This window comes from Nomascus leucogenys, chromosome 3 (assembly GCF_006542625.1).
Source record: "Nomascus leucogenys isolate Asia chromosome 3, Asia_NLE_v1, whole genome shotgun sequence".
Lineage (NCBI taxonomy): Eukaryota > Metazoa > Chordata > Mammalia > Primates > Hylobatidae > Nomascus > Nomascus leucogenys.
In genome coordinates, this window is record NC_044383.1 from 40,375,780 (window position 1) to 40,390,339 (window position 14,560).

Consider the following 14,560-nt stretch of genomic DNA (forward strand, 5'->3'; position numbering starts at 1 on the left):
GACTCTGATTCCTAGTTGTTGTCTACACAATATTGACAGTTTAGCTCACATGTTTATTGCATGGTTAGGATATTGCTTGGCAATCAGTGAGGTCAAGCCCTGAGAAGAGAAAAGATAAGACACAGAGTCTGAGGAAAAGAGGTTGGTGGGGGCCAGGAGCAGTGGCTCATGCCTGTAATCCCAGCACTTTGGGAGGCCAAGGCAGGCAGATCACTTGAGGTCAGGAGTTGGAGACCAGCCTGACCAACATGGTGAGACCCCGTCTCTAGTAAAAAAAATAAATAAATAAACAAAAAATAAAAAATAGTTGGTAGAGTCAGGGAGTCTGTCGATCTCCAGAGCCAAAGTCTAAACTGAGATGCAGTCTATGAAGTATACCATAAGTGGCAAATAACTCTTTGCTTTTTTCCTTCCTTTTGTTCTTTTGCAAACTATATTCTCATTGGCTAGTTCATTTCACCTAAATAACACCCCTATCCACTGATTGATTAGATGTTCTCATTTGACAGATTTGAAAACCTGAGGCCTGGAGAAGTTCAGAAACTGCACAAAAAAGAGTTAGTGATGGGGCCTGGTGACATTGCAGATCTCCAAACCACCCGTGTCTCTTGACATTTCAAATTCCATGACATTCTCTTATGTCTCCCCAATTTGCTGTATGAAAATGGGGTTGAGCAAAAAGATGAAGCAAACAGGAGTCAGGCTCTAGGTTTCCAAAGAGACTTTTTTGAAGACAGCAAGTCCCCTTGCTTTTCAGTCCCATTCGTGAGCACCACAGCAGCCGTGCCAGTGAGGTCCCAGGTTTGGACAATGAGCCTGGCTGAGCACAGGCCTGGAAGGATGGACAAACCAGGGCTCAGTGTGTCATGTGGTAGTCACTAGGTTCTGAGACACGTGTGCACCCAGAACCCCTTCCCACAGAGCCAGGACCAGGGTGACAACGGGCCACTTAGCCACCAGCAGCCTGAGGGAAGAGAAATGATCCCATGGCCGCTGGCCCTGATGGAGGACCAGGCACCTCTGACAGCTCCTGTGATACCCTTCAGGGGCCAGGCCCTGTAGGTGGGTCCTGAGGCCCTGAGACTATTGCAGGCAGCCTGAGACTATTGCAGGCAGCCAGGCAGTTCAGGCCTCTGCCAGGGCAAAAGGGTGTGGTGACCACAAAGCCAATCCCCAGCATCTCAGAGCCAGCCCAGACCACACACTGTGCTGACCGCGACTGAGGTGTTGCATACCTGGTTACATCTCCAGGGTCTAGGATGGACCTTCCAGGAGAGGACACAGAAGGGACACAGGATATCAGACTCGAATCACCTGCCTGGTCAGGTACTCCTGTGCCCAACAAAATAGGCCACTTAGTCACAGATTCCCCCAGCTCATTCCCACACTCCCTTTCTTCTTGGAGAGGAGGGGCTGCAGCAAGTTTACATCAACGAGGACTTATTGAGGGAACACAGTACCAGCCTCCACCAGTTACTGAGTGAGACCCAATCCCGACATATCATAATCACAGCACTAAATCTGAAGCTGTCATAATTACAGCACTAAAATGGAGGTCAGTCACACTGGGACTTTGAGGGGTGTGTTGATGGGGAGAAAAGACAAGAGATAAATAATCCCAATGTAGTGCCTGGCTCCCAGCAAGAGTTCTGTAAGCTTGAAATGGAATGGAAAAGAAGGGACAGGAGAAGGAGGGAAAGAGGGGGAAGTGAGGAAGGAGGAAGGGAAGGAAAGGGAAGGGAAATTACTAGGTGATAGTGATCTAATTGCAATTTCTTGCAATGCTTTGGGTGTCGACAGGAAACGCTGTGTTCTCATGTAAAATGGCCACACAACACCAGTCTCTACAAGCGCACATAACCGCAGGCACACCGCTATACGCACAATTGCCCAAAGCCACATCCACCTGGGTAGACAGCCTCACACTACAGTCTCAACTCCCCAATTCTCCATTGGTCTGCAGGACTTGTTTAAAAGCACCCCTCCACTCCTGTCCACTCCCCACTCACCCAGGCACTGGAAGGCCCCCCCCTCCACCAACAGCCTTCAGAGCCCACAGCCACTACCACTCCATACTCAGCTCACACTCAGATGTGCAACCACACCCCCCGGGGTACAGCCAGACACACAAGCAAGATGCCTTTGTCCCCCTAAAGATTGGGAGAAGCTGGAAAGAACAAAAGGGAGGGAGACAAGGAAAGAAGCAGAGGAGACACTCAGCCCAAAACACTAGATGAACAATTGGCCCTGAGCCTGCTTCCCTGAATTGCTCCTGTAGGAGCAAAGAGAAGAACATTCCTGACAGGAGCAGGCGTCCTACTCCTGGAAGAGGCCTTATATATCCAGGTTTCCGAGCACGCAGATGTCTGAAAAAGCAATCTGACCCTCTGAGTAATCTCAGGGGACGCTTCCTAGTTCTATTATTCTTTGGTTCCTTGGAGAAGGGCAAAAATAATACGTATCATCTCATGTTTGAAACACCTTACTGACACTACCATCTTGTTATAACCATGTGTGGTACTTTCAATCCATTACCTCAACTTACGCAACTTGGCTTGTCATTGCATTCTATGCAACCTTGGCTGGGAGAAAAGAGGTCTGGGTTCCAGTTCTCTGGAGGTCATTTAAACTCCTCCTGTGTCAAATTCCTCACCTCTAGAAGGAGAGGACACTCTAGGTGATGCCTGAGGCCCTTCAAGTTCTAACGTCTTAGGCTTCTACCCATCTAGAACAGTGCTTCCAATAGAAATATCATGTGAGCCACATAGATAATTTTAAATTATCTGGTCACCACCTAAAAAAGTTACAAGAAGTACACTTTGGGAGGCCGAGGCGGGCAGATCACGAGGTCAGGAGTTCGAGACCAGCCTGGTGAAACCCTGTCTCTACTAAAAATACAAAAATTAGCCAGGCATGGTGGCATGTGCCTGTAGTCCCAGTTACTTGGGAGGCTGAGGCAGAAGAATCGCTTGAACCCGGGAGGCAGAGGTTGTGGTGAGCTGAGATTGTGGCCACTGCACTCCAGCCTGGGCGACAGAGCGAGACTCTGCCTCAAACAAACAAAAAAAAAAGTAACAAGAAATAGGTAAAAATAATTTTGATAATAAATTTTATTTAACCCCATATATCCAAAATATCAGTATCTCAACCACTAAGCAGTGTTTTAAAATTTTTTTTTTTTTTTTTTTTTTTTTGAGATGGAGTTTGCTCTTGTTGCCCAGGCTGGAGTGCAATGGCGCCATCTCGGCTCACTGCAACCTCCGCCTCCCAGGTTCAAGGGATTCTCCTGCCTCTGCCTTCCAAGTAGCTGGGATTACAGGTACCCGCCAGCAAGCCCGGCTAATTTTTTGTATTTTTATTAGAGACGGGGTTTCACCATGTTGGCCAGGCTGGTCTCGAACTCCTGACCTTGGATGATCCACCCCCCCGTTGGCCTCCCAAAGGGCTGAGATTACAGGCATGAGCCACAGGGCCCGGCCTGTTTTAAAAATTACAATGAGATATTTTACATTTTTTTTCCTTCTACGTCTTCAAAATCCAGTGTGTATTTTATACTTACAGCACATCTCAATTAAGATGCTAAATTTTCACTGGAAATACCTGATCTGTTTTTAGATTTCATAAAATTTGCAGTTGTAAAAGGTATGACCCACATGCCTAAATTGTTCCAAATACATTTAAAAATTTTTTCCAATAACTGAATCAAGCATTAGGTTTTCCGCTCTTTTTAGTTGACAAGTAATAATTGTACACATTTGTGGGTACAGCATATTTCAATGTGCATATTTAGTGTACAATGGCCAAATCAGTGTAATTACCATATGCATCACCTCCAATATTTATCATTTATTTGTGTTGCGGACATTCAAAATCCTCTCTTCTAGCTTTGTGAAAACATACAATAAATGACAGTTAACCATATTTACCCCACAGTGCTGCAGGACACCAGAACCCATTCCTTCCATCTAATATTGGTTTTTAAATTAAACTTGAATCAATATACAATTGTGATCTTCTCTTGCATTAGTCACATTTCAGGGACTTCACTGCTGCACGTGGCTTTGCATAGTGGGGATTGTTGCATGGGACAGTGGGGAGGGGTCCCGTAGGTGTGACCCTTCCCGCCCTGATCACACCCCCAACTGACTGCTAGTTCAGAGTGAGAGTGGAAAGGTGTCACAGCCAATGTCAAGCCAGGCAACACCTGCTCAGCCACTTCATTGTCTGCGTACCAAGGAGAAGCCAAAGAAGGGCAGGCCTATCTGGTCCGCGGGCACAGTCCCCAGCCCCTTTCCATGGAGCCGCTGCCAACGTTTCCGCAGGCAGAGGCCATGTTTCCAGCTCAGACGCAAAGGCATGGGGAGGTGGCAGGCATCTGAGCTTCCTTTTCTTATTCAAAGGAATGCCCACCAGGCAGCCAGCCAGGGTGCAGCCCAGACTCTACGTGTCACTTTGGGGATTTGGGCTTTATTAGCACAAGTCAGATGCAGTGTGATGGGGGCGGTGGTAGTGGTGAGCAGGCAGTAGGGACAAAGTTCCAGGGCACGGTGGGTGAAGCATTAGCACTAGCAAACAAGGTCAAGAGAAGGGCATATCTGCTCTACCAGGGGTACAGGGAGAGTTCATAGATTTCAGAAATGTTACTTGGAACCTCACAGCACTGCTTGAGGGGAAGCATCGAAAGACACTGCCAGGACAATCCTTTTATGCCTTCTAGAACTGTGGAGAAACGTTACAACCAGCAAGGGTTTTACACTTTTATTTTTTCTTTTTAATAGAGATATGATTTTGCCATGTTGCCCAGTCTGATCTTGAACTCTGGGCTCAAGCGATCCATCTGCCTCGACCTCCCAAAGTGCTGGGATTACAGACATGAGCCACTGTGCCTGGCCAGCTTCACGCATATTGTTATAATCTTCATGGACAAATCGAAACTCAAGTAACTTGCCCAAGGTTTTTCATCTACAAAGCTGAAATTTAAATTCAAGTCTATTTACTCCAACGGCTGCACTAAAGATTTAACAATAATAACATTTTTATTATTATTATTATTTTAGATGGAGTTTTGCTCTTGTTGCCCAGGCTGGAGTGCCATGGCATGATCTCGGCTCACTGCAACCTCCGCCTCCTGGGTTCAAGCGATTCTCCTGCCTCAGCCTCCTGAGTAGCTGGGATTACAGGCACCCGGCTAATTTTGTATTTTTCGTAGAGATGGGGTTTCTCCATGTTGGTCAGGCTGGTCTCGAACTCTCGACCTCAGGTGATCCACCCACCTCGGCCTCCTAAAGTGCTGGGATTACAGGCATGAGCCACCGCACCCCACCAATAGTACCATTTTAATTAGTTATTAATAATATCTAATAATAACAGGTTATGTTTATTGAATGATGCCATGTGCCTGGCACCATGCCAGGTAGTTTATAGACTTGAACTAATTTATACTCACGTTTCTGTGAAGTATGATTTCATACCCATCTTACAAATAAGGAAAACCGAGTCTCACAGAGGTCATGTAACTTGTCCAAGGTCTTGAAACTTGTAAGTAATAGAACAGATTCCAGCCTGACTTCCAAGCGCACGAGCTTAGCCTTGATGTACTGCCTCTTATGGGAATACTTATGGTGGCAGATGCTGCTGATGTCCCACACTGTATCTTCTTGGTCCACATCTGAGCTCACTGCAGCATCCCACCTCAAGTGCCTGCATCTCTGCTTCTCTGCCTGAAGGCTTTCTTGGGCACCGGGGGAGCTGTGGGGGACTTAGCACCTTTGGGCATGCATTAGAGTCTGAGAGCTGCTATGACAATGTTCCATAAGTGGGTTGGCTTAAAACAACAGAGATTTATTCTCTGACAGTTCTGGAGGCTAGAGGTCTGAAGGCAAGGTTGATACCTTGGTGGTTGATACCAGGAAGGCCACACTTTCTCTGAAGGCTCTCGGGGAAGGTCCTGCCTTGCCTCTTCCTGGCTCTTGGGGGTTGCTGAAAGTCCCTGGCACTCCTTGGCATGTGGCAGCATCACTCCAATCCTGCCCCCATCTTCACATGGCTGCCTTCCTGCTGTATGTCCCTGTTCTTGTGTCTCTTCTCTTCTCAAGGATATCAGTCTTATTGGGTTAATGGCTGGCTCTACTCCAGGCTGACCTCAGCCTTTTTTTTTTTCTTTTGAGACAGTCTCAGCTGTGTTGCCCAGGCTGGAGTGTAGTGGCACAATCTCGGCTCACTGCAGCCTCCACCTCCCGGGTTCAAGTGATTCTCCGGCCTCAGCCTCCCGAGTAGCTGGAATTACAGGCCCTGCCACCATGCCTGAGTGGTTTTTGTATTTTTAGTAGAGATGAGGTTTTGCCATATTGGCCAGGCTGGTCTGGAACTCCTGATCTCAAGTGATCCCCCTACCTCGGCCTTCCAAAGTGCTGGGATTACAGGCATGAGCCACTGCGCCCAGCCTGACTTCATCTTAATTAATTACATCTGCAACAACTTTATTTCCAAATAAGGTCACATTCTGAGGTTCCAGAAAGAACATGACTTTTGGGGGCACACTATTCAACCCAGTTCAGGGGGCAGGCTTCAGACGACGAGCAAGGTGAGTGGGTAGCCAAATGCTTCAGCCACCCCATCCTCTGGTGGCACAATTCCAAGGCGTGTTCCACATGAATTCCCAGAGGTTCCCCAGTGAGACTGAACCTCAGGTGCCCATAAGAGCCCTGCTCATTAATGTACCCATTATTGACTTTTCTTATTTCCCTGTCTCACTTTCCCTACTTCTTCATTTGGGCTCCCTAGGATCACCACCCAACTAAACTACCTGTCCCCAGGTTTTTTTTTTTTTTTTTTTCGGTTGGGGGCAGGGAATTCAAATGCATGACCTGTTTTTGGTTAAAAGTGAAAAGAGATTCTTGTCTTCTGTCCCAGTTGGTCACTTCCCTGAGCCAAAGTGAACAGTAGCCAACATGTCAGGGTGGGAGTTGTATTACAAAATCGAGGGCGATGAAGAAGCAGAAGAGGAACAAGAAGAGAACCTTGAAGCAAGTGGAGACTATAAATATTCAGGAAGACATAGTTTGATTTTTTTGGTTGATGCCTCCAGGGCTATGTTTGAATCTCAGAGTGAAGATTTGACTCCTTTTGACAAGAGCATCCAGTGTATCCAACGTGTGTACATCAGTAAGATCATAAGCAGTAAGAAAGATCATAAGCAGTAAGATTATAAGCAGTAAAAAAGATCATAAGCAGTGAGATCATAAACAGATCATAAGCAGTGAGATCATAAACAGTTAGATCATAAGCAGTGAGATCATAAGCAGTGAGATCATAAACAGATCATAAGCAGTGAGATCATAAGCAGTGAGATCATAAACAGATCATAAGCAGTGAGATCATAAACAGTTAGATCATAAGCAGTGAGATCATAAGCAGTGAGATCATAAACAGATCATAAGCAGTGAGATCATAAGCAGTGAGATCATAAGCAGTGAGATCATAAATAGTTAGATCATAAGCAGTGAGATCATAAGCAGTGAGATCATAAACAGTTATTGATTTTTTTGGTTGATGCCTCCAGGGCTATGTTTGAATCTCAGAGTGAAGATTTGACTCCTTTTGACAAGAGCATCCAGTGTATCCAACGTGTGTACATCAGTAAGATCATAAGCAGTAAGAAAGATCATAAGCAGTAAGATTATAAGCAGTAAGAAAGATCATAAGCAGTGAGATCATAAACAGATCATAAGCAGTGAGATCATAAACAGTTAGATCATAAGCAGTGAGATCATAAGCAGTGAGATCATAAACAGATCATAAGCAGTGAGATCATTAACAGTTAGATCATAAGCAGTGAGATCATAAACAGTTAGATCATAAGCAGTGAGATCATAAACAGTTAGATCATAAGCAGTGAGATCATTAACAGTTAGATCATAAGCAGTGAGATCATAAGCAGTTAGATCATAAGCAGTGAGATCATAAGCAGTGAGATCATAAACAGTGAGATCATAAGCAGTGAGATCATAAGCAGTGAGATCATAAACAGTGAGATCATAAGCAGTGAGATCATAAACAGTGAGATCATAAGCAGTGAGATCATAAACAGTGAGATCATAAACAGTGAGATCATAAACAGATCATAAGCAGTGAGATCATAAACAGTGAGATCATAAGCAGTGAGATCATAAACACTTAGATCATAAGCAGTGAGATCATAAACAGTGAGATCATAAACAGTGAGATCATAAGCAGTGAGATCATAAGCAGCGAGATCATAAGCAGTGAGATCATAAACACTTAGATCATAAACACTTCGATCATAAGCAGTGAGATCATAAACAGTGAGATCATAAGCAGTGAGATCATAAACAGATCATAAACAGTGAGATCACAAGCAGTGATCGAGATCTCTTGGCAGTGGTGTTCTATGGTACCGAGAAAGACAAAAATTCAGTGAATTTTTAAAAATTTACATCTTACAGGAGTTGGATAATCCAAGTGCAAAACAAATTCTAGAGCTTGACCAGTTTAAGGGGCAGCAGGGACAAAAATGTTTCCAAGACCTGATGGGCCACAGATCTGACTACTCGCTCAGTGAAGTGCTGTGCATCTGTGCCAGCCTCTTTAGTGATGTACAATTCAAGGTAAGTCATACGAGGATCATGCTGTTCACCAGTGAAGACAACCCTCATGGCAATGACAGTGCTAAAACCAGCCGGGCCAAGACTGAGGCCAGTGATCTCTGAGATCCAGGCATCTTCCTTGACTTGATGCACCTGAAAAAACCTGGGGGCTTTGACATATCCTTGTTCTATAGAGATACCATCAACATAGCGGAGGATGAGGACCTCAGGGTTCGCTTTGAGGAATCCAGCAAGCTAGAAGACCTGTTGCAGAAGCTTTGCGCCAAGGAGATCAGGAAGCAAGCACTCAGCAGGTTAAAGCTGAAGCTCAACAAAGATATAGTGATCTCTGTGGGCATTTGTAGTCTGGTCCAGAAGGCTCTCAAGCCTCCTCCAATAAAGCTCCATCAGGAAACAAATGAACTAGTGAAAACCAAGACCCTGGCTGGGTGCGTTGGCTCACGCCTGTAATCCCAGCACTTTGGGAGGCCGAGGCGGGCAGATCACCTGAGGTTGGGAGTTCGAGACCAGCCTGACCGACATGGAGAAACCCCGTCTTTACTAAAAAAAAATACAAAATTAGCCAGTCGTGGTGGTGCATGCCTGTAGTCCCAGCTACTTGAGAGGCTGAGGCAGGAGAATCGCTTGAACCCGGGAGGTGGAGGTTGCGGTGAGCCAAGATTGTGCATTGTACTCCAGCCTGGGCAAGAAGAGAGAAACTCTGTCCGCCCCCACCAAAAAAAAGAAAAAAAACAAAGACCCAGACGTTTAACACAAATACATGCAGTTTGCTTCTGCCTAGTGATACCAAGAGGTCTCAGATCTGTGGAAGTCATCAGATTATACCGGAAAAAGAGGAACCAGAAGAGCTAAAATGGTTTAATGATCCAGGTTTGATGCTCATGGGTTTCAAACCCTTGCTAATGCTGAAGAAGCACCATTACCTGAGGCCCTCCCTGTTCGTGTACCCTGAGGAGTCGCTGATGATTGGGAGCTCAATCCTGTTCAGCACTCTGCTCATCAAGTGTCTGGAGAAGGAGGTCATAGCATTGTGCAGATTCACACCCCACAGGAACATTCCCCCTTATTTTGTGGCTTTGGTGCCACAGGAAGAGGAGTTGGATGACCAGAAAATTCAGGTGACTCCTCCAGGTTTCCAGCTGGTCTTTTTACCCTTCACTGATGATAAAATGAAGGTGCCATTTTATTTATTTATTTATTTATTTATTTATTTTTGAGCTGGAGTTTCACTCTTGTTGCCCAGGCTGGAGTGCAATGGAGCGATCTTGGCTCACTGCAACCTCTGCCTTCCAGGTTCAAGCAATACTCCTGCCTCAGCCTCCCAAGTAGCTGGGATTACAGATGCCTGCCACCATGCCCAGCTAATTTTTTGTATTTTTAGTAGAGACGGGGTTTCACCATGTTGGCCAGGCTGGTCTTGAACTCCTGACCTCAGGTGATCTGCCCGCCTCGGCCTCCCAAAGTGCTGGGATTATAGGCATGAGCCACCGCGCCCGGCAAAGATGCGCTTTACTGAAAAGGTCAAGGTCATGGCAACTCCAGAGCAGATGGACAAGATGAAGGCTATTATTCAGAAGCTCTGCTTCATATACAGAAGTGACAGCTTTGAGAATCCCGTGCTGCAGCAGCACTTCAGGAACCTGGAGGCCTTGGCCTTGGATTTGATGGAGCCTGAACAAGCAGTAGATGTGACATTGCCCAAGGTTGAAGCAATGAATAAAAGACTGGGATCTCTGGTGGATGAGTTTAAAGAGCTTGTTTACCTGCCAGATTACAATCCTGAAGGGAAAGTTACCAAGAGAAAGCACGATAACGAAGCTTCTGGGAGCAAAAGGCCCAAGATGGAGTATTGAGAAGAGAAGCTGAAGACCCACATCAGCAAGGGCACGCTGGACAAATTCACTGTGCCCATGCTGAAAGAGGCCTGCCGGGTGGACGGGCTGAAGAGTGCACTAAAGAAGCAGGAGCTGCTGGAAGCCCTCACCACGCACTTCCAGGACTGACCAGAGGCCACGTGTGCAGCCGCCCTTCCACACGGTGCCCAGGCTGCCTGGCCTTGTTCTCAGCCAGTTAAAATGTGTTTCTTCTGAGCTAGGAAGAGCCTGCCCAACAGAAGTCGAAGGACTTTAAGTTTTTGAGGCTTTCTGTTGCCATGGTGATGGTGTAGCCCTCCCACTTTGCTGTTCCTTACTTTACTGCCTGAATAAAGATCTTTAAGTTTGTACTATTAAAAAAAAAAAGAGTTAAAAGAAAATGAGCCTCAGGCCTTTTGTCTGTTCAGTATGCCTTATCACAGGCAGCCAGGAGGCTGTTCTAGGGTCCTGTAATGATGGTTTTTGCTCCACGTTGGTTTAAGCAGGTTTCTGGGGGCCCACAACACCTTGGATAAGTAGGTGGGAGCCTGCTAGGGGGGCTGGGTTGGGAAAGTGGGATATATGTCTATAGCTGGTGCTAGGCCTGTGGCTTTATGTAGAATGACTTTGCTAACTTGTGTCATCGAGGTTGATGATTTTATCAGTTATTCCCAAGAAATAGTATAAACGTCAAGAAATGTTTCTCAAACCAAGGGAATCCAATATGATAGCAACTGAGGGAAGATCTAGGGAAGGTGGAACATAGCATGGTGATAATGTCAATTGGGAATTTCTAATATTATCTAATATTCATATTATGCCATATCATCTATAGCATCCACCAGCTCTGTGGTTTTGTTCACAATGGGCTCATCCATCACTAGTTCAACATTTCTCAAATGCATCCTGCCAGGCGCTCCTGAGAAAAAAGTTTCTGTGATCCAATCACGTAGATGAATGCCGATTACTATTCACTCTTCTTGAAGAGGCACAGTCCATATTAATATATTAAAAGTTCTGAAAATTTTGCTGTCGAAATTAAAATCCAGTTTAGCATTGCTGCCCATACTTATTTTGCTATGGAACCTCTTCCTCATGTAATACCTATTTAACCTATCATGGAGCTGGCACAGAATCCACTTTGGGAAACCTCAATCTATTTATCTAGTGTGGGTGCAAAAATATCTTCTGCAGCCCACAGGACTTCCTTTGCAGAGTGTGCCAGGGCACAACTGTCCTTTTTTGTCCACACCTCACCCGCAATCTCCAACCTCCCTTCCTCCTTTTTGCTTTTTTCTCCATTTGGGTTTAGGTCACATGGATTCTTGGCTGTGGGCTAACTCCTCCACTGCCATTGCCTTGACACGTAAGTCCTCTTATCTAAGTCCTGCTTGGGGACCTTGGTCCAGCTGGGGTTCAGAGTGGCTCCCTCATCCCTACCTCTTCCAGGTACTAAAAGGGTCTGGGGACCCTCCAGGAGACAGACATCTACAAGGAAAGATTCTATCACCAAGGAGCATCCACAAGCAGCCAGCATGATTCAGATCCTCCTACTTGGCAAGGGACACTGAAACTACTTTCCAAACATGGGGTCTGTTGTGGGTTTAATTGTGTCCCCCCAAAATTTGTAGATGTAAGTCCTTACCCCAGTACCTCAGAATGTGACCTTCTTCAGAAACATAGTTGTTGCAGACATAAGTGATTAAGATGAGATCATACCGGACTAGAGTGGGCCCCTAATCCAGTATAACTGGTGTCCTTATGAAAAGGGGGAATCTGGAGACAGGCGCGCACATGGGGAGAGCACCACATGAAGACAGGAGCAGTGCCTCCACTACCCAGGAACTACCAGAAGCCAGGAGTGTGGCTTGGAACAGATTTTTCCTTAGTGCCTCAGAGGCAGCACAGCCCTGACAACAGCTTGGTCTCAGACTTCCAGCCCCCTGAATGTGAGAGAATCAATTTCTGTTGTGTAAGCCGCTCTGTGTGTTGTACTTTGTCACTGCAGCCCTGGTACACTAATCCATGGGGGAGAAGTCTCTGCTTCTTCTCCTCCGGATTCACCAGCAGTGGTTCCTGACCCAGCTCCCTCACAGTGGGAGGAGGTAGAGATATTGGAGCTGACGTGCAGAGCCTCCCCAGTCCCAGGCCCTCTCTTTGTTAGGACGTGGTCAGTTCTCATGGCACCCCGGTGGCTGTGTGGATAGACTCAGGACCCCTCTTCTGGTAGAAGTGTTTGGGTCCTCTTCTTGAGTTCCATAGTGTCTCTGACCTCTGACGATCATAGTCAGTGGGAGTGGTATTCCCAGCTTCCCTCTCAGGCCCCATGCTCATGACTGACCCCTGACCAAGCAGTGAGGATGTCACCTGGCTGGGAAAGCATCACTGACAGAGATAGGCCAAAGTCCTACCTAGAAGCAGAATGTGAGATCCTGACCCCTTTGGGACGCAGTCAAAGCTACAGGCCTTCCCCGCCACTCAATCATGCTGCTTCCTCCGCATTTTGATTTGTTGCCATGGAGAGAAGCAGGATGCAGCCCCCTGTACCCAACACCAACAAAAGCACTCTATTTGATAATTATTAATCAGATAGACAAGGGGTTTCTTAATCTTGCCACTATTGACATTTGAGCCAGATAATTCTCCTTGTGGGGGCTGTCCTGTGCATTGTAGGATGTTCATAAGCATGCCTGCCCCCTACCCACGAGATGCCAGTAGCAACCCCCCCAACCAAAAATGTCTCCAGACATTTCCAAATATCCCCTTGGGGGCAAAATCTCACACAGTTGAGACCCACTGAAATAGACCAACCTCAATACACTGATGCTACTCTGAGGTCCTTCCAATCCAAGGTCATTTCATTATTTCAATGATTTTAGGTTTTTAAAATGTATTTACTATTGCCTGATCTCAATTATATAAGAAAAACCTACAAAAAAAAAAAAAAAGACTAGAAGAAAATGTTAATGCATGGTTGTCTCTGAATGCTGGGTAGTGAATTTGTGAGTGAATTGTCTTTCTATTTTTCTGAATGTTTCTTTTATTTGCTATAGTAAGCATGTATTAGCTTTATACTTGAAAATAATCTATTTGACTAGTGACCTAGGTATTTTCATGTTAAATGCAATAATAAGACCCTATTGCACACAGGATGAAAAAACTGGTTAAGTATAACCAAAGCAAAGTGATAAAGGAGAAAGAGGCACAGTTTAAATCCTGGCACTTCTATTCACTTAACTAGCCATGGGCATGCTGTTAATATCTGCCCTGCTAGGCTGAGCCAAGGCTGATTGTGGGAATATTTGTAAAGCATCTAGAATAGTAGGGGTTCAAAACGTGGTGGCTCCCACAATTATTAGGCTCCCTTCTGGTTCAAGACTTGAGGGCCCTCTTCATCCTGTGCCTGTGCTACTGCAAAGTCCTCTCCACAGAGAGTTAGCATGGACGTGGAAGGCCCAGGAAAGCCTCCCTGGGTAAATGGGTCCTTTTTCCCTACCCTTCCAGACTCAGGGACTCTTCTAGGAGAAGAATAATGACAATTATCATTTATAGTATTATTATTTTATCCCACAGTTTTCACAGATGGCCTTTCTTCTTCTCAAACACCCTGTGAGGTAGGAATAATAATCCTCTTTTCAGAGATGGAAAACCAAGCTCAGAGAGGTTATGCAACTTCTCCAAGGCTGCACAGCTGGTAAGCAACAAGAGCCAGCATCAAATAGTCCAACCCCCTCCACCTGTCTTATTTTAATAGGCAATAAAATTGAAGCTCAAAGAATGAAGTGACATGTCCAAAGTCACCCGGCTAATAATGTCTCGAAGAAGAGCCAGGCTCATTTCCACCTTCACAGCACATGCACAGGCAGCTCCGATTTGAGGGAGAAGAGAGAGGATGCCAATTTTGCTAAACAACATAACAGTCTAGAAAATAAAATTTGGAGCCAGACAGCCCGAGTTCAAATTCTAGTTCTATCCCTTGCCCCAGCTGTGTTATTCCGAGAAAGCTACTTAAAGTCTCTGAATTTTCATTTATTCATCTCCAAGAAGAAAATAAGAAGATATTTAATAATAAATAATCCA

The 14,560-nt window shown here is 45.6% G+C and overlaps 1 protein-coding gene across 1 annotated transcript; it reads left to right on the forward strand.

Moving 5' to 3' along the window:
* The first annotated feature begins 6,929 nt into the window (after positions 1-6,929).
* On the forward strand, positions 6,930-10,630 carry LOC100594868 (X-ray repair cross-complementing protein 6-like). Its single transcript, XM_030802505.1, is given in 4 exon segments — positions 6,930-7,154; positions 8,466-9,050; positions 9,371-9,802; positions 10,130-10,630. Coding segments are annotated over 4 exon segments (1,722 nt in total). The 5' UTR covers positions 6,930-6,950.
* Positions 10,631-14,560: the final 3,930 nt, after the last annotated feature.